Source organism: Crinia signifera, chromosome 1 (genome assembly GCF_055691185.1).
Source record: "Crinia signifera chromosome 1, ASM5569118v1, whole genome shotgun sequence".
NCBI lineage: Eukaryota > Metazoa > Chordata > Amphibia > Anura > Myobatrachidae > Crinia > Crinia signifera.
The window spans coordinates 198,581,089-198,608,117 of NC_139217.1; the positions used below are offsets into that span (position 1 = coordinate 198,581,089).

A 27,029-nucleotide genomic window follows, 5' to 3' on the forward strand; every position below is an offset into this window, starting at 1 on the left:
CTGATTTTTCATGTGTCATAAAGACCTGCTGATGAACCCATGAGAACAACCTGCGACTGTTGTCATATTAAGAGCTGTGTCCTCTCAGCCCTGGCACACCAAGCAAAGTGCATATACAATCAGTGCAAGACAGATTAAGGTAAAGTGAAACTTTATATCTATGCAAAAATGTTCGCCACTTTCTTGTTAACTAACCCATTAAGTGATAACAAATATAATATCTGCTAAAGGTTGTGTAACGTTATTTTGATTTTCTTCATGTATCTTTCTAGAACTAAACTTAAATTCTTATAAATTTACAATAATCCAAATAAAGACTTGGAGCAGAAGGTGACATTGTTCTAGGCCTCTTATACACATACAGTGTACCCACAAGAGCATACTTGCCTACCTTTAGAGTGTCCGCTTAAGGAGAAGCCCGGGGAGGATACTCTCTTCCGCTTTTCTGGGGGTGGGGCTTGTCATCATTAAGCCCCACCCCCAGCCCTGTAAATGCTGTGATTCATGGATCTTCGAGGAGGGAGTAATACTAAATTTTGATATTTTTGAAATTTTAGTCCGCCCCCTCCCAAAAGAGGAACGCCGGTATTTGAACTGCAGAAGGAGGGGGTGCACTAAATGCGGGAGGCTTGCACACCCTTCTGGGGGCCCGGGAGGGGGACACGATTTTCTCCAACACAAACACACACAGGTGTAACTCTGGGAGGCAGTCAGGGCCGCCACTAGAAATGTTGGGTCTCGGGACTGACCTACAGTCCGGGCCCCCAGCGGCTCAGCCATATCCCCCACCCCTGCGCGCGCGCGCCTACCAACACCCCACCTCCCCCTACCCCTTCCCCATTACTAACCATCACCCACGTTGCGGCATTGCCCTCCGGGTCCCTCAGCTTCCACGGTCAGGTCCGGAGCGCACACTGCACAGCGCAGCCTGCAGAGCGCCTAGCCCCTCTGCGTCCTAGGCTCGGCGCTCTGCAGGCTGCACTGTGTATTGTGCGTGCCTGGCTGGGGGGCTGATGGCGACGGGAGAGGGAGGCGGTGTGCGGGTGCCATTGGCACCGCTGTGGGCAGCTGCCAGGGCCCCTCCAGAGGCCAGGGCCCGGTACAGCTGTACCCAGGGCACCCCCTGTTGGCGGCCCTGGAAGCAATGGAGTCACCTGCCAAGGGGGAACCTCTCCTCCCATGTATGTTTGAATCAGTAATATGCTCCAGATTTGTAACTATTAAATTAGAATAATACAAAGATATTCATAAGATCTTCTCTTTATTTTGGTATCATTCTAAATTAAAACTCTGGAGCATACTGGGGTATGCCAGGAGAGGCTCTGCCCCCACCCCACCACACATCACTGCTCTATGCAGGATTCGAGTACAGTATGTGTAGGCCCCTAACAAACAATTTGTCAATATAAAATACTAGTGATTTTATCTAGTGACTAAAGTGCGCAAGTGATCCCAGCACCACACATGTGTTGACCCCACCACTGTGCCCCACAGTGCCCGCTGCCACCCTCGTGACGTAGCTGTTGGCTGGTCTGGCTCTGCCTGCTGGTAGTACTGGAATGCATGAAGCCCTTTGTTTTCTATGAGCATGTGTGCCATCCCTGCCTCCGCCCAGGGGAGTGCCACCCAGTAAACGGCAGAGATAATACTCCTATAATATATATATCACCACAGTGATGATGATGATACAGCTATGCAGCCAACATATAAGTGGGGCAGTGGCGGTGCCGCCCATGTGGGTTCCAGGGAGCAGTGGCGGCAGCCAGTCAGCACTGGATGAGCGGCCCGGCCCCTCCGCTACTGCACGGGCACTCTGGAGAACGGCCAGCTGGTGGAGGCGGTGGCTCTGGGTTCCTCTTCTTATTGGCTGCCTGCGGCTGGGGACGGGACACGGTGGCCGTATCGGAGCTTTGATTGGCTGCAGCGGCTCCGGTTCCCCCTGATGCTGCAGATAGAGCGGTGTTAGAGGAAGAACAGTCGCCGCTGCATATTCGTGTGTGTCCCGGTGCTCACTGGCCGCCGCCGCCGCCACCTACACGTAAGTCTCCTATCCATGGTTATGCCTGTACTGCAGCGGGGTGACCTGGCCGGTGACCGGGGTCATGTCTGCGCGGGCAGGGTGCACAGGTACCGGTGCTGCGTACACGTGTATGACGGCTGCAGCGGGGAATGTGTACGATGATAATGCCCGGGGTGGGTGTGTCCGCCTGGCAGGGACTATGCTGCAGCCATACCCGCTATGGGCAGGGGGAGGGTGCGGTAGGAGGGAGGTACGTCATGATCATATGTGTGTGCATAATATATTTTATATACAGCGGCCAGCCGATTCATATTTATTCTCTGCCGGGGTCACCGACGTCACTTGCTGGATTGTAGTATCGCGACACAACAATGCTGTTCTAGAACCTTCCCGTGTGTCTGTAGTCTACGTCCGTGGCTACAGGCAATGCTCCTGTTTACCTTCTCATTACCTACTAAATGCACGCTCTCATTATATCCTGCTAGCATAACATACATCCTTCTGTTCTAATATTCTGCTGTACATAACATGCATTGATATAGATATATATCTATCTATCACACACCACATCACAGGTATCGTGGGGGCCTCCGTCACCGCATTGCAATGCTAGTCACATAGGTTAGTACATATGCAATGGTAGCGCAGCGAGGGGCAGCAATGTATTTTAATACATCCCACCCAGATAGAGAGTTGAGGCCCCCATACACTAGCCGATTTTGGTCAGATTTCAGTCGGATCTGGCCGAAATCGGACCAAAATCGGCTAGTTTTGATGTCCCCTCAGATCCGATGCGCGGTCCCGTGCGCATCGGATCTGCGTCGGGTGGTCGGACCTGCTGCACGTCCGACCACCCGACTTGGGACCTAGTGGGGCGGCGAGGCGGTAGAGGGAGCAGGGGGGGCTGGGGACGCTGCGGGGGACACAGGCGGCATAGAGCCGGGCAGGGGGAGCCGGCGGGAGCTGTCAGTATTGAATAAAAAAAAAAAAAGCCCATACAATGCATGGGCGGCCTGTGATTGGCTGAGCGCTCTCTCAACCAGTCAGCAATTGGCTGAGAGAGCGCTCAGCCAATCACAGGCTGCCCATTCATTGTATAGGCTTTTTTTTTCTAGCACTGACAGCTCCCGCCGGCTCCCCCTGCCCGGCTCTATGCCGCCTGTGTCCCCCGCAGCGTCCCCAGCCCCCCCTGCTCCCTCTACCACCTCGCCGCACAGACGCTGTCCCCCGCAGCGTCCCCAGCAGCGGAGGACACAGACGTGTCCCCCGCAGCGTCCCCTGCTCCCCGGGTTTTTTACATGTGATAAATCGAGACGATTTATCACATGTAAAAAATGGCACATCAAGTGCCAATCTAATCAAGCTCCCCCCGGGGAGCAGCCGGGGAAGCTCAGGGGGAAGTCGGGGGCGACTTGTCCTAAGGACAAGTCGCCCTAGTGTATGGGGGCCTATAGAGAGAGAGAAAGACAAAAAGGGTGTCAGGGGTGAGAGGGAGGGAGGGAGGGAGGGTTTCATGGAAAAAGAGGGAATGACAGAAAGAGAGAGAGAGAGAGAGATGGAGGGGGTGAGAGAGATGTGTATTCTACTTCACATGTGATGTTGCTATGGGCAACCAATCAGATCCTGACTACTATCTTCTCCAGAGGGTGCTAAATAAATCATACTTGCCGACTTTTGAGCTGCCCTCTCCCGGAGAGGGCAGCCAGCTCTGTTAGGCTGGGGGGCCATATCCAGGAGTGAAAAAGAGGCGGTTCGGGGGCGTGGTTACACAGATGCTGCCCTGTTGGGGGGCGTGCCTACAGCATTGAGTCATTTTAGCCCCGCACCCCGCCATGCAATGCCGGTATTTCAGGCATTGCATGGTGGGGCTAAAATGACGAAATCACAGCATTTTACCCACGGACCCCCCGCCGAGGGACACATCTCGGGAGCTGGGGGATATGCGGGAGGATTGCCACCCTTTCCGGGGGGCCAGGAGGGGGACCCGATTCCTGGGACCCTCCCTGCCATTCCGGTAGGGTAGGCAACCCTGAAATAAATAAAAGTAGATTCTGATTTGTTTCCCATAGAAACATCACATGTGAAGTAGAATATACATCTTAGTAAATTTTCCCCCTAGTGTCAGGGAGGAAGAGAGAAAGAGAGGCGAGCAAGGCAGAGCTCCATTAGGCATTATGCCAGGAAGAGCCTCCATTTTCGATTACGCTAAGCAGAACCCCCAATTACATGTTACGCCAGGCAGAAACCCATTACATTGTACACCTGACAGAGGCCCCGTTGCGCCACACAGAGCCCCATTACACCAGGCAGAGTCACTGTTGCACCAGGCAGTGCTCCTGTTTGAAGTTATGCCAGACAGAGCCCCTTTATACCAGGCAGAGCCAGTGTTATATGTCACGCCAGGTAATGCCCCATTACCCCAACACAGAGTTCCTGTTACACCATGCAGAGTCCCCATTATACCAGACAGAGCTTTCGTTACACCACACAGAGCCCCCGTTGGGCCAGACAGAGCCAGCGTTATACATTACACCAGGAACAGCTCCTATTGCACCACTTTATGACAGGAGGAGAGAGAAAGAAAGAGAGGGGGATCAGTTATTACTTGTGGTCAGTAGCAGCATAGGTCTCTGTTGGGGGCGGGCCCTTCCCAGCATTAAGCCCTGCCCCCTAAACACCTGCAAATCGCAGAACTCTGAGTCTGTCTGATTCCTCTATGCAGCTGCAGCCTTCCTGCACCCTCGGCAGAACAGACAGGAGGGAAGGGTAGGAGGCAGCGGCGGCGCCATACTTTGGGTGTCTGGTTGCAGAACAGATCTGCGTTATTTGGAGGCTGGCGGTGACTGAGTGCAGGGGAAGCAGCGGGCCCTTTAAGCAGCTTGGGCCCCATAGCAGCTGCACCCCGTGCACCCATGCTAGTTACGCCACTGTGCTATTCATCCACCATCTAATGATATTCCCAGTCTGTGCAAATGAGAGTAAGTCTGACCCTTCCACAACTATACAATGGAGATGGGCTGATCGAGGCTGGCACTGACGTCACATACTCTGCCTTAAAACGCCTGGGCATGCCTGCTTTTTTCGGACACTCCCTGAACTGTCAGGTTAATGTCAGTCAAAGAGCGGCTTCATGTCAGTCTGTCTGACACCCCCCCCCCCCATCATGTACCTGGTGGCAGAAGCTTTAAATTGCCGTGATTACAAACAGAAGAAAATAAAATCAGTTTGAACTCGGATGCACTCCTCATCCACTCAGTCTAAAAAATACTTAAACTGTGTAGTAACTTTATTAATAATATTAGTTAAATGTTGTGCAACTGTCTATCACAATTGGTCACTATAAATTTTATTAATTCTCTGACTTAGTGATCAGACTCCCTCAGGGATAAGTGAAGCAAAATATTAAAACAAGGAAATGAATTATAGAAAATAAATATTCAAGATTAAAATTAGGCTCTGCTCATCGCTGTATAATGACTGTATTATTAAACCTTTATGATAGGTGTATGTAGTCTTATACCAATGTGTTTTTATGTGTAGGTACCCACTAATTGTTTATTGTACCATTAGGTCCTTACATTACAGGCATAATTGGAACTGTTCTGCTGTTAGTATAATAGCCTGTGTGAAAACAGTCTGTTTCCCATGTAGCTGTAACAGTGTTTAAATTGTATCAAGCTCACAAAGTGATCACCTACAGGAGAATATTAAGGCAGCTTAGTAGCTAGGCGTCAGTTTAGAGGATATTTAGTTCCCTCTGGACGTCCTAGATAGGATAACATTGCCCAGTAATTTAGAGATGTGTGCACCCTCCGTTAGTAGGATAGTGCCACAATTGAAATCTCTCTGACACTCCTCTTAAGCTGGGTACACATATATATACAATTGTCGGGCCGTTCTTCCGTTCTGGGTCGGACAGCCATTCAATTGTATATGTGTGTACGCTGTCCCGTACGAGCGATAAACCGTCCATACTCGGTCGGTCGGTTCTTTGCTGTTTAATTTTCATCCGACAGGACGGCCCCATATCGGGACAAAAGTGCAGTGTGTACGCACTTGCGACTATACTGCCAAAGCTGGAACGCCCATGTGGGCATTCCATAGCTGCATCATCTCTCCTACAGCACAAGAAGCATTCACCTCTCCCCATGTATATTTAAAGAAATAATCATAATATACATGCACCCCATCTTTATAGCAGGTCGCCGTGTCTGTCCCTAGTCACCCTGCCGGCTGCTATAAAGACGTGGGAAAGCATCTTCAGTCAGCTGGCAATTATACCTTGATTGTATTACTGCAACTGTTTCACTTTGTATGTTTCATACGTTGCTCTTATAAGCATTAAATTGAGACAAAGTATCAAATTGCAGAATAGTGTTAAACTGCGTTAATTGCTGCAGTATGATATTGTAAGTACTGTATATAGTATTAGACTGGAGTGAGTTACAAATAATGAACTACACTAGTTGCTGCAGTGTAGTGTATATAATAAGCAGTGGATGCAGCATCTGGGGATCAAGTAGGTTAAATGTGAGCATAGCAGCTACAGTTGTGGTAATAAATCCACACCATGTTCAGTGGATGCAGCATCTGGGGATCAAGTAGGTTAAATGTGAGCGTAGCAGCTACAGTTAAAGTACAGTATAGATGCTAGTCACAATATAAAGGAGACGCATCACAGAGTCTATATGTGTTCCGTCTATGTGTTATCTATGGTCTTCTATCTGTTCCGTCTAGCATTTCAAAGGTGCTGAACATGAATTTCCCAGACATGGGGCACATTATGTTACACTGTGGCAGTGTAATGTGTAACATAATGTGCCCCATGTCTGGGAAATTCATGTTCAGAACAGAGCACCTTTGAAACATACGACATAGACGGAACACATACTCTGTGATGCGTCTATGACCTGCTGGCTGCTATAAAGATGCGGAAAGTGACTACCTAGTCACTTTGCCGTATCAGTCCCTAGTCAACCTGCCGGCTGATATAAAGATGCGGAAAGTGACTACCCAGTCACTTTGCCGTATCTGTCCCTAGTCAACCTGCTGGCTGACGCGTACCCCATCTTTATAGTGGTCCACCTATATATTTTGTCTAGGTTCTGTAATCACGCCCCTTTGTTTTGGTATGCCCTTAACCCAGCCCATTATGATAATTATGTATGTATATATATATATATATATATATATATATAATCTCGTGTCAAAAGCCCAAATCGGGAGAGTGTGTACGGTGGTACAATCTTTTTCTTGCAACTGTTTGGACGGGAGTACATCGGACGTCGCAAGTAAAATTGTACAGGTGTGTACGCGTGTGATCGGCTGTTGTTTGTGGATGGTCCGACGGGAGTACGGTCGGGCCGAACGATTGCAAGAAACAGGGCTTATATATATGTGTACCCAGCTTCAGGCTAATAAGCAGAACGTTCCTGTTAATTAATAGGTGCTCTGTTAGGGTGAGTTAATAATAAGAGATGATAGGAATATAGCACTGCCTCTTATTGTTTTTATCACACATAGTCACAAAGCTATGTTCTCAAACAGATATTTGTTTAGGTAGTCTGTTTTTCTGATCTGATGCTATACAGATATTAGGGTGTTTTATGCATATACTAAGCATCTGAATGAGATAGTGCTGGCCGCAAAATATGATTAGTGCATTACAACATATGGTGTTAGGATAGTGTATCTATTCCTTATATAGTGCACTTGGTAATTACTGGTGCACTGTCCTGTTCCCTGCATGAACCGGACACATTACAGGGAGTCTCTGTGCAAACACAACACAACAACAAGTATTAGCTATCGGGATGGACTGCACGCTGGTACCGGAGTCCTATGGTCGGAGCTCCGGTTACTGTAAGCACGTAGCCTAGGGATTCACTCCCTTACTTGCCGCGTGTGACAGCACGTGTATCCGCGCTGCTCACAGACAGCGTCTGAGCCTCAGATGCGTACACAGGGGCTAACGTCTGGAGAACACATAAAATTATATTACACACATGGGTCAATAATACAGCGATTTACAGAGCTACAATGCCGATGCGCATTTCGCTCTTAGGCTTTTTCAAGGCTAAATTGCCGTGATTCACAGCTTTTCGGCGGAAGGGGCGGTGCTTAATATGCAAATCACACGTATTTAGTCCCGCCCCCTCATCAGAGACCCGCATATTGCTGGTTTTGCATTACTGGGGGCAGGGACTGATGGTGTCTCAATCAGGCTCCGCCCCCAAAGGTGATGCTGACAGTCTCCTCTCCGGGGTTCTCTCGGAGAGGAGACTGTAAAAGTCAGCAACCCTGAAATAGACTTGTTGCTGCTCTGTTTGAAAACATCTCACTGGTGCCATAAATAACTCTATGATTATGAAAAAATACATTTATATTGAAAATTTTCTATATGTTATGGTGTAAAGCAGGCATGTCCAACCTGTGGCCATCCAGATGTTGTGAAACTACACATCCCAACATGCCTTGCCATAGTTTTGCTATTAGGGAATGCTAAAACTATGGCAAGGCATGCTGGGATGTGCAATTTCACAACAGCTGGAGGGCCGCAGGTTGGACATGCCTGGTGTAAAGGCTGAATGCAGCAGGGCCAGGTAAATTATAGAAAGTTATGTGCATTGCAAAAAAAAAATGTGTGTGTGTGTTTTTTCCACTTTCAGGTGCATTTGTTTATTGCTGCATGTTTGCGTAAGATGCAATGGAAGCAATAGCTTGCTCATTTACATGAAACAGGAAAAATGTACTGAACTCGTAAATTTACATTGGAAAAAGCTTTTTATGATTGTTGCATGAAGTTATGTTTAATAGGAGAAATACTTCACAAAGATCTAACTTTGTTTGCATTTTCTGTATTACAGTCAGCATTTGAGTTATGCGGGGTACACACCAGGACGACCCGCTCACGATGCACATCGTGAGCGGGTCGTCAGTGTCTCGTCCGACCCGCTCACGATGACGCGGGAGGGCACGACCCGCTCACGATGTGCACCGTGAGCGGGTCCGATCCGATGGCGACCCGCACCCGGTTCTATGGTCGTCATTGAGATCCTACCTGCAGCAGGTAGGATCTCAATAACGACCGACCGACCCGCGGGACCGCGCATCGGATCGGAATCGCTCCACACCAGGTCAGAAAAGGGCCCAATCAGCACACAATCTACATCCGATTGATCGGAATTGGATCTAGATTGTGCTGATCGGGCCCTAGTCGTCCTGGTGTGTACCTAGCATTACACAGTTGCTGTTGACTCATTCTTTATCACATCATCCCCCTTCAGATAGTTTCCAGTTACTTACATACGCACACGGCTAGTCTTGATTGCCAGCCACATTCCACAATCCTTTCATTTACTGTAGGTTGTGCTCAACCTGATTCCCTTCTTACTTTGAGGGATCCTTTTGCAGTGAACTAAATCCTGCTGAACTTGTCCCACAGCTCAGGCTTGTAGCTTACAGCTACAGCATTAGCCCCTTTCACATCGCACCTTATTACCGGGTTCATGCCAGTTTTTGCTGGTTCGACTCGGTAATTGGTGCATTGTGAAAGGGGTACCGGTTACAGCTAACCAGTAGCAACACGGCAATACAAACCTGGTAAAAAGAAGGGTTCTTATCAGTTCCTTGCTGTGTGTCGAGCGACCCGTTTTCCATTCACTCTATGGAGGAGGCAGTGATTGGAGCAGCGCCAGCTCTAAGCGCTGCCTCCTCCCCTGTCCCCGATGACGCCCTACCGCACCCCCACATGATGTCAGCGAACCGGCAATATTGCCGGTTCGCTGATGTGATCTGAACAGACCGCACATGCAGGGTCGCACCGGGACTGAACGTCCCAAAGACTCAGTGTGACCTTGTATTTGCAGTCTGAAAGCAGTATTTGCTTTTCCATGGCCAAAACACAATATACTATATCCTGAGTATTTTATATTTCTGCATCTCACAGCAACATCTAATGTTCCTGTAGGTGCACCTGTATTTGTCAGTTTATTTCATCTCAGATTAGTATATTTTCTATTTTTAAAAAATCAGACTCCAGTTGAATGGGAGCATCACAAGTATCTTCTCCCTTCTGAAGTCACTCGCTGTCAAGGCTGTGGAATCTTCTTGTACTTTACTTTCTGATTAGTTCCAGCCATTCACCAATCAGAGGAGTAATGGAATCAGCTCACTCATTTTGTAAATGGACAGCGCCATCCAGCAACCAATGTGCTACCGGGTTTGATGACACTGCCATATCCAGGATCCGTGCAGCTGCATGGCTACTTCTTGTGGCTGTAAAACAGGCATTCTGTAAAATGTTTTTTTTTCAGTGATCAGATATGTATGCAGCATGTATTAGCAGGCATTAGAAACATTCAACCACATTGGGATGTGGTTACCTTTTAGCCTGGATTCACTCTGGTGGGAGCAGGCTTCCCTGGCAGTGGCCTCCTATGTCTCTTTGTTAGATTGTGGGGGGAATTTAATATGATGAGAGAATCAGTAAGTGAGGAATTTGGTAAGAAAGCTCCAGTTTTTTAAAGCGGCAATCATTTACACTGCAAAACCAGGTTGATTTTGCCGTGTAAATGATTGCCGCTTTAAAAAAATATATGGAGATTTCTTACCAAATCTCTCACTTTCTGAATCTCTCATGCTGCTTTCCCACTGCAGACCCGTTTTAAGTACTGGTATTTTTAAACGGTATTAGCATTCCCACTGCAGCAGATTACCGTTTAAGTACCATTCCCATTGCAGGTAAAACTTTTTTAATCCCCTTGTGTCCCCTTGTACCTGTCCTGCCCCCCCTCCCCCCTTACCTGCCAGCTGGTACCCTCGCTCCCCCCCTGCCCTGGTACCTTGCTCCCCCGTACCCCCCTGCCCTGGTACCTTGCTCCGGGGCAGTGCAGTAGGCAGCGAGTCGGCAGGTCCCCCACTGATGCAAACAGCAGTTGCACTGGGGGCACTGGGGATCCAGGCAGGTCCATGCTCAGGAGGAGGAAGGTCCCTGCCATGAATGGGAAATAGCAGAGCCGCTCATTTAATACGTGCATATTTAAGTAGCGGCTCATTAGATATGCACATATTTAAGGAGCGGCTCCGCTATTTCCCATTTGCGGCAGGGACCCCCTTCCTTTGCTTTCTCCTCCCACACTACTTCCCCCTCCTCCAGGACAGGTACCAGGGGAGGGGGAAGTAGTGTGGGATGTTAAATACCGTTTCGGCAATTTACCGTTTTAGACCTGCAGTGGGAAAGCAGCATCATCCTATTACATTTCACCCTGTATGTTTTCCCTGGGTGTTCTCCACTATCTTCCTAAAAAGGTACTGGTAGATTAACTGGCTTCTGGTTTATATTGTAAGCTCTAGTCTACTGCATCACGGAGTGACATGAATTATCACAGGACGTCTCCTTTAAAAAGCAGGGTATCATGTTTTTGCTACATGAGTAAATGTTAATAATATGTATTTTTTCCACAACAAGTAATCTTTCCTTTTTCTGACTCTCGGATACATAATTCAAAATCATTGTCGTATTCTATAATTTGTTTCTCCTATTTCACAGTCCGTGTTGTCCACCTGAAGACACTGAAGTTATTGAACAGCAGGACTTTATTTTGCAATCCACGCCCTGTGTAGTCAAGGAATGTCAACAGCTATATTAGTTACATTTGTAAGGCATGGAGGTTCAGGAGTGAGGAGAGGAGCGCTGCTGACATCCCGGGTCCTACAAGATAACGCTCGTATTGTTTCAACCTGCCAGTGCTCCACAATCAGTCACAGGTCTTTTTCATCCCGCTTTGACCCTGATGGAAGTGGGCGGCCTGCCACATGGGACTCTTTTGGCATTTGGGACAATAGAATCGATGAGCCTATTCACCTTCCGCCCAGTATTAAGTACGGCAAGCTTATTCCACACATCAACCTGTCTAAGGTTGGATGTGCCACTCAGCTAGGAAACAGAAAGGAAAATGAAGACCGGTTCAACTTTGCCAAACTCACTGATGAGGTTTTGTATTTTGCGGTCTATGATGGACATGGAGGGCCCGCAGCAGCGGATTTCTGTGACCGCTTCATGGCTAAGTACATCCAGTAAGTCAGCATTTCTTGGTTGCAACTTGCATAGGATTGCCCGAAGTGCATTTCTTAACCTTTGGTTGCAATAGGAGGCAAGTTTTACAGGGAAAAGACTGATCGTTTTTTTGATCAAATACTGGTCAGCAATATGTAAAAACAGCAATATAGAATGTTAATGTAATATTTCTATTTTACTTTTCTATGTTCTGTATATTTCCCATGAAATTTAGAACACTCATGGCCAAACAATATCATGCGCACACACACAGAACATTGAGTAAACAATCAGATGGGTCGTTTAATGAATGCAAATCATAGAACACATCATTGCCACACCGTGTATCATGCCTATGTACAGGGGTATGGATCATTAGGTCACCAGCATTATGGTGGACAGGCATTTAGGTCGACATGACTTTAGATCGACAGGGTCATAATCTCGACATGGGTAAGGTTGAGAGGGTCATTAGGTCGACATGAGAAGGCAACATGGAAAAACATAAATACTAAAACGTAGCACTGCGTCCCCTCGCATGGCTCGCTGCGCTCGCCATGCTTTGGGCATGTTGCCTCGCTATGCCCTAGTGGATGGTAGGGCATGAAATACCTGTCGGCACATGTTGGCTCAAAAAACAGTAAAAAAAAAACATGTTGAACTAATGACCCTGTCGACCTTACCCATGTTGACCTAATGACCCTGTCGACCTAACCCATGTTGACTGTCCTGCATGTCAACCTTAAGTCATGTTGACCTAATGCTTGTTGACATCATGCTGGTGACCCAATGACCGTATCCCATGTACAGAACCAAATCGTGCATGGTAGGTCAGTCATCTTTCTGCCTGTTGAAGGGATCAGCGAGCTAGATGAATGACCATTGGGTGCACACATTGGATCGTCATCATGCCCACACACAGAAACTGTTTAAATGTTTGTTCACTCTGGTCAGAAACAGCCATATCGTCTAAAAAATTGTACAGTGTATGGGCAGCTTCACTTAATATCCTCAATGTATTTGCTTTGCTTAAATTTTGTTCTTTTGATTAGTTGTAATGTAAAATTGTCACCTACAGGGAGCTGCTTACACAGGAACAAGATATGGAAAAAGTGCTGACCAAAGCTTTTCTAGAAATTGATAAAGCATTTGCAGGACAAGCTCATCTATCTGTTGATGGTAGGTTCTGTATTTAATGTATCTGTCTTCAGTGGGCAAAGGATTTCCTTTGTTAGCTCAGCACAAGCCTTCACATGACTATAGAAATGAAAAGCAAATTAGTTAACTCTGTCTTACGTTAATAAGTTTGCAGGATATTGTGTGTTTATTACAAGCATTGTTTAGTTTCATAGACATACTGTATTACAGAATCCAAAAAATAGGAGTTGCACAAAAGGTCTGTTGGTTTTATATAATTCCCTTCCAAGGTACAACCAATTCTGGAACTAGCAAGGTTCCTGATCAGTTTACCTCTGTTTATACTCCTGTTTAACGGCATTCCATCAATACAGACTGCCCCAGTAACTCTTCAGTATCCAAACTAGCTCAGGGTATTCATTTCTCTTAAGTTGGAACTATATAATGGATCTGCTTTCAGGATGGTTTCTCCTATTGAAGAAGGGTACATTTTACATCCTCTATTGCATGCTAGAAAATAATAGAATATGATTGGTTTCTATGGGCAATCTTCTTAAAAGCTTTAGTAAATGTACCCCTTATAAACATATAGTTTAGAACCAAACGATGTAGTAGTTTCTACTTTTTTGTTTATACATAGTAAGTAAATAGATCACATCAAAATGAAGCATGGAATATAATAATGCCAATTCTCACCACTAAGATTACTATTTAACATGCAATGTAATATTAGGGAATGCTTCTTAATAATCTAACCTCTGGATTGTTCCATGCTTTACATAAACTGCCCACTGATACCCCTTTTGCTTTCACACCGCACCTCGATCTGGGTCCATACCTTTACCAACCCGGCAATAACCCGGGTCCATGGTGTGATGTGAAAGGGTTATGAGTAATCACAGCGTCAGTTTCTAGTAGACTGTCGGAAGCCGCTTTACAATTCAGGTTTTTTTGGGCTGAATATAAATTTCCCTTCTGCATACAGAATGATTCTGGTACATTGAGAGTTAATGAGATTATGCTTAGCCAACAATATTGTTTGTGTTGCAAATATTAGTAGGAATTTATTGTATGTAAATATAAAGCATTTAATTTCCTGATGTTTTTCTAAGTGAAATGACTAGGGTGTCTATTATCTTGGCTCTAAAATACAGTGGGCAAAAAAACATTCTGGCTTGTTGGATTTAATTTTGTGTTTTAATAAGTGATTTTTACTGACAATCTGTATGCCCTTTTTCCATTGGGTTGGTAGCCCGAGTAAGGCGCAAACTCACAAGAGAGTTTGCAGGATGTCTCTGTCCTTGCAGGTGATCACAGAATATTGACTCGTTATTATTTGCCCCGCCCCCAAATAAATAACAGAAGCAGAACAGATGATATAGCATTGTAACGCTTCAAACATGGCATAACCCATTGTATAGTATGCCTTGGTTATCTAGTCTTCATTTTAAAATGTACAAAATTGGATTATTCCTTTCTGTTTCTTATATGTAGGTATTTTATGACTATTTTCTAAAACAGAGCAATATCTTAAAATTACCTCTTCCTGTTACTGTGGCCTGTGTAACAACAATCTTCATGCGTTTACTCATTTAATATAAATCATAGCTTCAATTCTAGCGTCTGAGATCAATTCTCCATTGCAATGTTTGCCTACAAGCAATGTGTGTACAGATTACAGCCAGTTTCTTTAATTTCCATGTTATTCCTGCCAACTGTCACCTGATACTGAGACTATTAATACAAAATCTATATCACCCTGAATTATTCATCTGGCAAGTTAGAATGGTTACTAGATAGAACGCTGCTCCTGTGCCGTCAGCCAGGCAGCGGCTCTTATGTGAATGGGACCGGATTTCAGCCAACAGCTGTTCACTGTATTTTGGAGCCTCCACAATTGCAGACAAGTAAAATAACATGACATAGCCTTGACTCTCATAGGTAATTAATACCATGACCACTTGTCATAACTGAAATGTTTAGCTTGCAGCACCAAGGGGGAAAAAAAAAAAGCTGGTTTTCCCACATGACAAAGAAACTAGATTGTTCTGTTTTTTTTCTTCTAAATTTGAAAGCAATTCAAATAGCATTTGGCACACTTTTTTTTTTCCTTCCGTGTGTCATATTTCATAGAAGAGGTATACAATGTATTGCACTTAATCTGCTGCGACACTACACTTCCCAGCTTTCCCTACAACAGTTCTGCTGTTGAGAATCCTGGGATGTGTAGTTCCACAGCAGTAGGAGTGGCGTCTGTTGTATACCTGTTATACACCTAGAACACTGTAAAATCTCCACAAGCTCGGCCCTGTTTTTTGTTATTTTTTTTTTTATGTAGTCATGACTAAATCTTTATATTTATATGATATTCTGTTACTTGCAACTTTTTTTTTTTTACGTCTTGGTGTTGCAGGCTTGTTTTATGTCTGATAAACCCCCTGGGTGAATTTCCTATTTGCCTCTGTGTGCGTGTTATTTGTGACAGACTGCACGTGGTGAGCAGCTCTAGACACGGAGGCCCCGGACGTTATTATGCTGGGCTTCAGTGGAATGGGAGATCTCCTATATTTTGTCCCAGGTGAAGGAGTCCAGCGGTTCCTAGCCTGGACTACAGGAAGGTCCCAACATCCACTTTGTCACATTAGTTGAGATGAACATGAAGTAAAAAAAAAATGTCCAGTGAGTGATATCTTGATAGATCTCAGTTTTTCTTTTGTTTTGCTTTAAGTACTGTTGAAAGAAAGAAAATCACAAGCTATAATTTGTTTGTAGCTACAGTGTGTGTATATATAGCTATATTCCTCTGCATTTCAAAGTAGGCACACTTGTCACTCTTTACCACTGTCTCAATACAGCAAAACACCGCCTAGATTTTGGAACCATGTATAAGTGTGTTGATTATATATAAATATATTTCATAATTGGTGGTAAACTGAAGTTATACTCATTTTAAATTTTTTTGTTGGTTTACATTGTTTCCCTGTGCTTTACATGTAACCCTAATAACCATGGTCAGTTCTCAAGCACAGAATCTCAATTTCATTCATTAAATATTCACTGCCTTGAAAGCGTTCCAAAATCTAGGAATCCAACATAAGCGTTGTTACACTAGCCAGCTTCATTTTGTATTGTCTTCAACGAACACTTCATGATTTTATATTTAAAGCAGGTTTATTTTACCACTGAACACAAATGTAATCTCTCCTGAAGCTTGGTTATAAGCACATGGGGGCTTCTTAAATGGCAAATACTGATGTATAAAGCACTGCTTATAGTTGCTGTGTTTAGTATTGGTATTTGAATCCAGTTAAACCTGTTTTAGACTGGTTCCTTTTGCCCTTGTAGCCTTCATTAGATTCCTGATGTAAGAATGATGCAATATACTTCCTAGTTACAGCAAGGCCTTGGGCGCTAGCAGTGCACGCTACAAGATCAGCCTCCTGATATCTACATACCAGTACCCTGTGTACATGACAGTATCCAGACCCTGTCTAGGTTGGCACTCACTGGGTCGACACCCAGTGGTCCACAGTGAGTAGAGCCACACTTATGAATGGTCGACATGGTCTAAAGGTCGACACAAACTTTACGCTGACCATGGGACAGTTGACAGTTAAGAGATCGACATGAGTTTTTTAACTTTGTTGCCGACATATGCCGACAGGCGTTATTTCATGACATACCATCTACAAGGGCGTGGTGGGAGAATAAAATAGTGCCACACTTGTGTCGGCCTTTAAACCCTGTCAACTATTCATAGGTGTCGGCCTACTCACCATTGACCATTGGGTGTCGACCTAATATAAAATAACGGTACATGACTGCACCAGATCTGTTAGCATGGATGGACAGTGACTGCATACATGGTCAGATGTGGCCATTGTCTCACTGAAAAGGACAAATGATAGTAGCAGTATCTGTTGGCTCCCTTTCTTCTGCAGATTGGGATTTTCATTATCTTGTGCCCATACAGATGTGTTCCTCTTACCTCAGTATGTCATGCAGCAGGAGATGCCTAGTGAGAGTAAGCTGACAGGTCCTATGCAACTCCGTTAGCAATGGCCATCTTTTCTCGCCGAAAATGTCTTATTTACATAGCGATGCAAATAATACCCCTTTCACACGGAAAATTTAATTTAATACTTTTTCTGTGTGAAAGGGTCAATCCGGATCTTAAACTCTGGGGCTCCGACCGGATGGACCCTTTCACACAGGAGAAAATCCTGTGTAATAGAGCAAATCTCCAGGTTTAAATTTAAGAGCCGGAAATTTGCTCTCCTGTGTGAGGAGGGGTATGACAGTGGCAGTCAATTAAACCGGAGTTTCAGAACTGGGTAATTACCTCTAATTACCGGGTTATTTGGCCACTGCTGTCTGAAAGCAGTATAAGACATACGGGATACTGTTGATGGGTCGACCATGATGGTCGACATACTGGAAGGTCGACATGGGTCAAGGTTGACTTATCAAGGTCGATACATGCGTAATGTCAACATGGGTTAGGTAGACGGTCAAAAGGTTGACATGGGGTTTTTCACTGTTTTTGAGCCGACATGTGCCGACAGGCGGTATTTCATGCCCTACCATCCACTAGGGCGTGGTGGGAGAATAAAATAGTGTGCCGAAAGAGAGCGAGTGCAGCAAGCCAACGAGGGGACGCAGTGCACTTAAAACTGTGTCCATGTTGAGTCGACATTCGGGCCAAAACACAGTGAAAAACCCCATGTTGACCTAACCCATGTCGACCTAAGGAATGTGTCAACCTAGACACCTGTCAACCTTGTCCCATGTCGACCCAGACCCCTGTCGACCTTCCAGTCTGCCGACCTAATGACTGTCAACCAACATTTGGTCGACCCAATGATCCCATTCCATACAGATTCACAGACGCAGTCACACAGATCTACAAGTGTCATATCGAATTGATCAGCAGTCTCTCCTTGTGTGTCCTAGTCACAACTTGTTGCAACACAGATGCATTTTCAGCAAAAAAAAATCATGCTAGAAAATTCTCCCAGGACCTGCAAGAAGTGACTGTTTGGTGTGACTGCAGCAAAGATGTAGGAGGAGGAAACATCTGTACATGTAATATATAAGGTTATTTTGGACTTCGATGGGAAATGTATACTTTGGCATAAGCCAAGCGTTAAGTACCTCCTCCTCTTTCATCCAATTGTCTTAACTAGACAGGAGAGGGGGGGTTGTTAGTGACTCATTAGAGCGTGCATCGTTAACAATATTAAGCATACACCGTGAACAGTTTTATCCACTATTTTGCCCAGACGGGCCAAAATGAACAATATATTTTATAATATCGCTTTGTGTGCATGGAGCTTTGACACCTTGATGTGACTTGGACAAATAATTTAAGAACACTAGTCCAAACTCAAGGCTGTTTTTTTTTTTTGGGGGGGGGGGGGGGGGGGGGGGGGGGGGTGTCACTATGCCTTTCATGGTCTCACTGCTATTCCTCTCCCTATGTATTAATGCATTTTTTCTATAAGCGCAATTTTTCTAGTCATCCTGGTAATTACACCAACAACTCTCTGTAAATATCAGGGGTGCTGATAAACATGGCCTGCGATGTGTTCCCTATATTTGGACTTTTTAAAATCTCTAAAACTATTTTAGGCTTATTTCCAGCTTTTGTGTCTGTAGTAATACCTGCTTTAAAACATGATCATAGTGAGATTACACATCAAGCTATTACATGTGATCATTCGCTGTCTGTGACTCAATCAGTGCACAACATGGCTCATCACATGCACCTATCCTAATGTATTACTATGGAACATTGTATGCTGTTATTCTCTATAACGCATTAACATATTGCCTAGCATTGTGCATTCCGGGGATCACAAACTATACAAGGACATGACACTGTAAATCTGGCCCTGCACAAACAGATGTAAGAATGGCATTATATGGCGAGCACCCAGCCATTGTCGGTGCTGACGTGTTCTGCAGTAACTTTGATATTTGCAAACTTTAGTCACTGCTGTTTTATACTGAAAGCCATTTACAATTTTATTTCAGTAGTCCTGCAAGTGGCCATAAAGCAGTACGATAACCAGAGGCTTACCTAGATATTAGTTGGCCCCATAGCAAAAGTATGTAAGGCCCCCTATTTAGCAACTGATGGTGATAAATGTATGTACAACATATTAGTTAGACAGCAAGAAGGGCCCCCTTCAGCTCTGGGCCCCATAATAGCAGCTGCACCCCTTGCACCTGGTAGTTACGCCCTTGAAGATAACCTCACCATGTTTGTGATATGCAAAATACTGTATAGTTTGGGGAGCTGACTTTGTAACATTGGGCGTGCGATACTGCAATGGCCAGGCTTGTGTTTATTGGACATGTGTTGAGCCACGTTGCTGTTATCCGGTTACGTTCTGCATGCTGCTTATTTTTCCATTTCTACTGACACACAGAGATAGGTTAACATAAATTATTATCTGCATTGTTGTTTTTCCCTTCATGCTTTTATCGTGTTATTAACTTGGTTTACTTTTTCTATGGCATTTTAGCAACGCTCTTGAACTCTGGGACCACTGCAACAGTAGCTTTGTTGCGTGATGGCATTGAGCTAGTGGTGGCTAGTGCTGGTGACAGCCGGGCATTGTTGTGTCGGAAAGGAAAGCCTCTGAAGCTCACCATTGATCATACACCTGAACGCAAAGAAGAAAGGCAAAGGTACAGTATTGTCAACCTTTCTGTCTGTGTATTCAATTGGTAAATGTTTAGATATAACCGGACAGCCGTCAGGTTTCCAATGGAGAATTGATTTTGCCCCGTGTATTATACACTATTAGGTAAGGTGTGAGGTTAGGTGCTTGGCTTTAACAGGCAATTATTTTTATTCTAAGAGGGCAGTATACTTTTTTTATTTTTATTTTTTTAAGCAAGAGCAACATGTCTGTCTGTGTTTATAGTAATAAAGTTAAAAAGAAATAAGCAAACCTCAAGGAAGTGTAATCTTCAGTATGTGGTGTAACTGCAATGTGACTAGACTGGTAAATGTCCAGGTGAAGGGGACCCACCCCTAATTCAGTTACTAAATACTTTAGACTTAATACATGATTTGTTTCACAGCCGCTGCAGTACTCAGCGTCTCCTTCCTGTGTAACTCAGCCAATGGGAATCTGGGCTCAGGCTTATACAGGAAGGAGAACTGAAGCTTAATGCTGCATCCAGAGTTCAGCCATGTAAAATGCAGAACTGCCAATTCCAGGGGTCAGGCAGCCGTCACATATATTGCATGTAACATGAAAGTTATGGTTTATATTTTAAATGCCGCCCCTCCCATCCATTAAGAGGCCACACTTGAGTTTGCCAGGGCATCCATGTCTAGTGCCAATAACTTTACTGGCTGTGTAGGTTCTTGGAGACTTGTAGTTAGAATTTTTTTTTTTAATTAGAGCTATTCTCTCATTTTAGAGTGATTACTAAAACTGTAGTGTCTGCAGATTTAACCTGGGTACACACTAGATGATATTGGGTTTGCACTATGTCGCTGACTATCCTCTGTTTGTACATGCATGACAACTGATGCCAGGTCTTGTCGACAGCAATCTCGCTGGGTACACACGTCATCAAGCCTACACCCAGCTTTGCAGTGTTGTTTCAGTCTAAAGAGAACCATAAATCAGGTGTTGGTACTCTTGAACATAACCATATATTCTCATATCTAATTCCATATAAATGACTTCTTTCCTAGCAGAGGCACCACTGTCTTGACATTGGCATCTACATTTAAAGACCATTTTCCTGAAAATACCTAGTATACTTGTCCCTACATACAGCTTATACCAAGGCATGTTTTCTATATATATAACTTGCACAGATTACAGTGTACTGATCAATACATTGTGTGCGCTGCACGCGTTCTTGCTGTTCATCACATGGGGTCATTGCTATTTCTGTCATCTGTTCTCAGGATCAGGGAAAGTGGTGGCTTTGTTGCATGGAACAGCTTGGGGCAGCCCCATGTAAATGGCAGGCTTGCAATGACCAGAAGCATAGGAGACTTGGACCTGAAATCAATTGGAGTGATAGCAGAGCCTGAAACTAAGAGAGTTACGGTGAGACTTCTTCGGGGTTTTTTTTTCGTGTGTGTCTCATTTTCTCTAATACCGCTTTCAGACAGCAGTGTCTAATAACCCGGTAATTAGCAACAATTACCCCGCTTTTGAATCACCAGGTTATTCGGCCACAGCTGTCAGACCCCCCTTCACACAGGAGAGCAGATCTCCGGGTCTTAAGGCCCCCATACACTATACGATTTTGGGACGATTTCATCCGATTTCGGCACTTTGGTCCGATAACCGGATGAAATCGCCCCAAAATCGCAGGTGTGTGATATATGATCCGATCCGATGCGCGGTCCCGTGCGCATCGGACCGGATCAGGGAGGTCGGACGGTCAGCACATAAGATCATCCGACCTCCCTGTATGCTATGCATATGCCTGCCCACCTGTCAGGCATATGCATGCAGACACCGGGGGGGCGGGGGAGCACGGCGGGCAGACACTGACCTTGCCGGCATGCTGTGATAATAAATAGCAGCGGCAGTAGTGGGTGCGGGCGGCGGCAGTAGTGCGGGCGGCGGCTCACAAATGAGTTCCCGGCGGGTGCCAGTTGCGGCGAGTGATGCTGACCTGGCCGGCATGCTGTGATCACAAATAGCAGCGCTGCCGCTGCGGGATGGGTCGCACAGTGGCGGCTATTAGATTTTCTAAATACCTGTCAAATGACCGGCTGTTCTGTGATTGGCTGAGAGCTCTCTCAGCCAATCACAGAACGGCCGGTCATTTGACAGGTATTTTGAAAATCTAATAGCCGCCACTGTGCGTCCCGTCCCGCAGCGGCAGCGCTGCTATTTGTGATCACAGCATGCCGGCCAGGCACTACTGCCGCTGCTCCCCCCCACTACTGCCGCTGCCCGCCCCACTGCTCCTCACTGCCCTGCAGCTCCCCATTTGTTTTACATGTGATAAATCGCAAGCGATTTATCACATGTAAAAACTGGCTCATCAAGTGCCAAATTGTATGTGAGCTGCCGGGTGGCTCACAGGAGAATTGGGTCCGACTTGTCCTAAGGACAAGTCGGCCTAATGTATGGGGGCCTTTATATTTAGACCCAGAGATCTGCTCTATTCTCCTTTATGAAAGGGTCAACCTAGATCTTAAGGCCCCCATACATTAGCCCGACTTGTCCCTAGGACCCGATTTTACCCGGCAGCTCCCCGGGAGGGGAACACACGATTAGGCACTTGATGTGCAAAGTTTTGCATATGATAAATCGCCATGCGATTTATCATATGCAACGCCCGGGGAGCTGCAGTGGGAGATGCGGGCAGGGGGAGAGCCAGGCAGAGTCAGCGGCGGCAGATGCTGGGGACCTGCAGGGGTGGGGGGGGGGAGCCGGGCATGGTAAGCTGTCAAATAGGCAGCGGGCGCTGGAGAGCCGGGCAGGGGACACAGAGGCACCGCGCGGGGGTACGCCGGTGAACCGACGAGGGAGCTGGGCAGGAGGATCGGGAACAACTCAATCTGCAAGGGAGGAAAAATAAAAAACCATTACAAATGAATGGGCAGCCAGTGATTGGCTGAGAGCTCTCTCAGCCAATCAGCAATTGGTTGAGAGAGCTCTCAGCCAATCAGCAATTGGCTGAGAGAGCTCTCAGCCAATCACTGGCTGCCCATTCATTTGTATTGGTTTTTATCCTTGCAGCTGCAGAGTGAGTACCCGATCCTCCTGCCCAGCTCCCTTGTCGTGTTGCCTCTGTGTCCCCTGCCCGGCTCTCCAGCGCCCCCCGCGCTGCCTATTTGACAGCGTACCATGCCCGGCTCCCCCCCCCCCCCCCCCTGCAGGTCCCCAGCATCTGCCGCCGCTGACTCTGCCCGGCTCTCCGGCGTCCCCCGCTCGCTAATTGCAGTGTCCGCTGACCCTGCTGCCCGGAGGCTGCACATAAGATTTGGGAAATCTTTTGTGCAGCCGGTCCGACTGCCCGATTCCGATCCGATGCGCACGGGACCGCGCATCAGATCGGAGGGGATGTTTAAACGTGCGATTTGGGCCGATTTCATGGCTGAAATCGTGCTCAAATCGCATAGTGTATGGGGGCCTTTAAACTCCGGATCTCCGACCCTGGTCTTTTTGCAGGGTCAGAGACCCGGAGTTTAAGATCCGGATCGACCCTTTCACACAGAAAAAGGACCCGTATATTTAATGAAGTTCCAAGGTGGAACTGCATAACCAAGGAATTTCATTTTCTGTGTTAAAGGGGTATTACTGTCCCATGCTTAACTTTACATTAAACTTCACTGGATAAATTGACGTTGCATTTCTTGGTGAAGCATTTTTTACTCTTTTACCCTCCAGCCTAGTGAGTGTGATTTATTTTATTTATTTTTTCCCTCTGGGAGGTAATTATGACCTTGTCACTTTTTGAGAGTATGTTTATATAAGAGGTTTTCCAACCAGCGGTTTACAGTGATATACAATAAACATTCCTAGATTGATTTTTATTTGATTTGTCAAGGAGCAGCCTATAGATACAACACAGACTTGTGTGGACAAGTCGGACCTAATTTCCTTGGAAGCTCCCTTGGAGGGCTTTATACTATTTGCACTCAGTGGGGCAGATGTACTAAGCTTTAACAAGAGATAAATCCAGGGGAGATAAGGAGAGATAAACGTCCAGCCAATCACCTGCTAACTGCCATGTTACAGGCTGTGTTTGAAAACAGTCAATAAGGAGCTGATTGGCTGGACGTTTATCTCTCTTTATCACCCTTGTATTTATCTCTTGTTAAGGCTTAATACATCTGCCCCAATGTGCCATTTTTACATACCATTTATCACATGCAATAAATCATATGTAAAGGGACTACCAGGGGTGGGGGGAGCCTTGGTAAGAGATTTGAAAACTCCCATACAAATGAATGGCTGTCCACTGATTCAATTGTATAGAAGTTTTCAAATCTGGCCACTGCTACTGCAGCAGAGGATGCAGAGCGGGGAGAGCACCTCTGCTACCTGGTGCTTCCCCACTCTGCAGACTATATATGTGTGTGTGCCATCTTACTGACACCTAGTTCCTGATCGGATGCGATACAGCATGGGTGCTATAGAAGCAGTGTATGGGCACCTTTTTCATGTAGTGCCACGGAATCTGCTGCGCTATATAAGAAACTGTAAATAAATAAATGTGTACTATTAACTATAGTTATTACATAAATTATAAATGTCACCTAACTGAGTTCAAAGAGACCTTTTAATGTCTTGGGTAATCTTTTGTCTTTTGTCCATAGTTACATCATGCTGATGATGGCTTCTTGGTATTAACTACTGATGGCATTAACTTCATAGTAAACAGTCAGGAAATCTGTGACATCATTAACCAGTGCCATGACCCAGGCGAAGCTGCTCAGGTGCTTACCGAACAGGTAAGAGTGGCACAACTTATTTTGAATACAGTTCAATGTGCCCAGACATAAAATTAATTTGGTAACTGAATGTACAGGTGCTAAGTTATGGAGCGGCAGGGCTGTAGAGAACAACATATATTACTGTAATTAATAACATGCGAGGGGATGTGTACGAAAACACATCCCCTTGCATGCGGCCGAAAGGGGGGAGAATTCATTTGATGGCTGCCGACCAATCAAATGATTTCTCTCCCCTTCAGTAATAAGTCAGTCTGAACTGACTTTTATTTCTGCCACAGATCGGCAAAAAGGGGGGCGGGCACTGACGTCATGTGATGTCAGCCACCCGCCCTGAGCAGGCATTGGGCGTCTGCATTCCCAGGGGAACGCCCATCTTTTTCATGTGGAGGCCCATAAAACACTGGTTCCCCTGCTCCAGCCTCCTGTCTGACCCCATCTGGAGCGAATGGCCTGGCAAGTGTGAATCTCAGCGAATTCGGACCCAAACAAAAATCTTTTGTGAAATGGAAGGACCATGTCCAGTAATCCTCCATCTGCAAAATAAAATCATTTGTGCATGGTTTTCCAAAGACTCTCTGTAAACCTTTGCGCTGTGTAAGTAATCTGGTAGCACTTGCTATCAATAGTAGTGAAAATGTAATGGGAGGTACAATAACTCTGAATTTGTGGTTTTCAGGCACTCCAGTACGGCGCAGAGGATAACAGCACCGCCATCATTGTTCCCTTCGGAGCATGGGGGAAGCACAAGAGTTCTGAAGTCAGTTTCTCTTTCAGCCGCGGCTTTGCATCAAGCGGGCGATGGGCATGATGAAGCCCGGCCCCACATTTATTAATCTCAAGCACAAAAAACGTCCATCTTCATGCACAGTCCCTTTTTATCTACATTAAATTAACTAACTGCTCTCATTTTCTAGCCCAGTGAAAGCTATCTCTTCTGTACATTTTATATTGGAAGAAAGGACCTATAAACAATGGATTATTTGGTTACACCTGAATGTGTATGCTTAAATATACTATTTATTGTACATAATGTTGCTATTTTGGTGGATTGCTACACCTGTCGTTTTGTAGTCTAACCTTGTTTTACTCCTTGTTGTGTCCTCACATGGCTAATGTACATGAACAACTTAGCTGGGCACTTTATTGCTCATTTTGCACTGCAGTAGTGAACGCATTTTTCTGGCAATTTCTGTTACGGTAAGTGTTTTGTATTTATAAATGTGAGTCTTACTGCATAGCTTTTATCTTGTTTCATTGTGTACTTTTATGTATGAAGGTTATCTAAAAAAAATAATAATAATCAAAAAAACAAATGTGAATAGGAACAGGGCAGACATGTATTTATGCACCTTACACCCCCCCCCCCCCCCCATCCTCTATTGTCGGTTGAACATTGTTTGTGCATGGTAAGCATTTCCAGTTGTGTATAATTATGCCTATGGCTTGTAAGATATATAAAGAGTATCTGTAGCAATGCCACTAGACCAAACCGAATATCTATACCATGGGGTGTTACGTTAGACTACACCCAAGTTCATTTGTGAATATGAATTACTCGTTGTCTTTTTGTTCTTTATAGTTGTTCAAACTAAAGATGTAGCTGGTCAATCTGCCTATGCCAACATATGGTAATGGTATGCCAGCTACATACAGGGCTACTTGGTTACAGGGCAAGATCCTGGCTCTTCATGTTTGAGGAGCCTTTTAATTGTTAATGGGTGTGGGCACATTTCCCTGGTGAGAGAGTTGAATGGGTACTGGTGAGAAAGGTAGGTCTAATTCTTACCAAGTTCTATTGGAATACTCGGAACGCTGAGATCCTTTTACAGGGAGACATTTAATTGGGTACACCTGCTGCAAGACCATATTCTAGTTATGTTACATCCAGTTACAGCGGCACCATACATGCCTTTGTTGTACTGGTACCCCCTAAGATGTACAGTGTTCTGATATCACATGTATCCTAACCATTCAGATAACTTCTCTGTATACTAATAACTTCATTGCCAGTTTCCTGTTACGGCATGTAATGTACATAACACGTTTGTGTAAATATAGATTTTGTAATGAATAAATAAAGGAATATGGGATTTGTTTTAAGAGTTGTTTATTTTATTTTACATATTTATTTAATATGTAGGTGATTCAAATAAATGTGTGATTAATGACAGCACAGATTGCAAAAAATATATGAACAATCATTAATTTTGTATGAAGGTATAATAAACTAGCATTGCAAGCGACCACTTTTTTTTTTTTTCCGCAATAAAATCCTTTTGATATATTTTTGTAAACTATTCAATGTATTGAATCACAGGCACTTTAGTGCCCCCTCCAAACCCTCTACAGTAACTAAT

At 45.2% G+C, this 27,029-nt stretch overlaps 1 protein-coding gene across 2 annotated transcripts; it reads left to right on the forward strand.

The window, feature by feature from the left end:
- PPM1K (protein phosphatase, Mg2+/Mn2+ dependent 1K) lies at positions 1 to 26,772 on the forward strand. Of its 2 annotated transcripts, none has more exons than XM_083179136.1 (7): positions 1 to 139; positions 11,571 to 12,097; positions 13,156 to 13,256; positions 19,745 to 19,910; positions 21,154 to 21,298; positions 24,535 to 24,669; positions 25,349 to 26,772. In XM_083179136.1, the coding sequence occupies exons 2-7, from the start codon at positions 11,652 to 11,654 to the stop codon at positions 25,478 to 25,480; spliced, it is 1,125 nt and encodes a 374-aa protein (XP_083035262.1). In that variant the 5' UTR covers positions 1 to 139; positions 11,571 to 11,651; the 3' UTR covers positions 25,481 to 26,772. The 2 variants fall into 2 exon arrangements, with proteins under 2 accessions (XP_083035262.1, XP_083035261.1); XM_083179135.1 differs by lacking the exon at positions 1 to 139 and adding an exon at positions 1,756 to 2,038.
- The last annotated feature ends 257 nt before the right edge of the window (positions 26,773 to 27,029 follow it).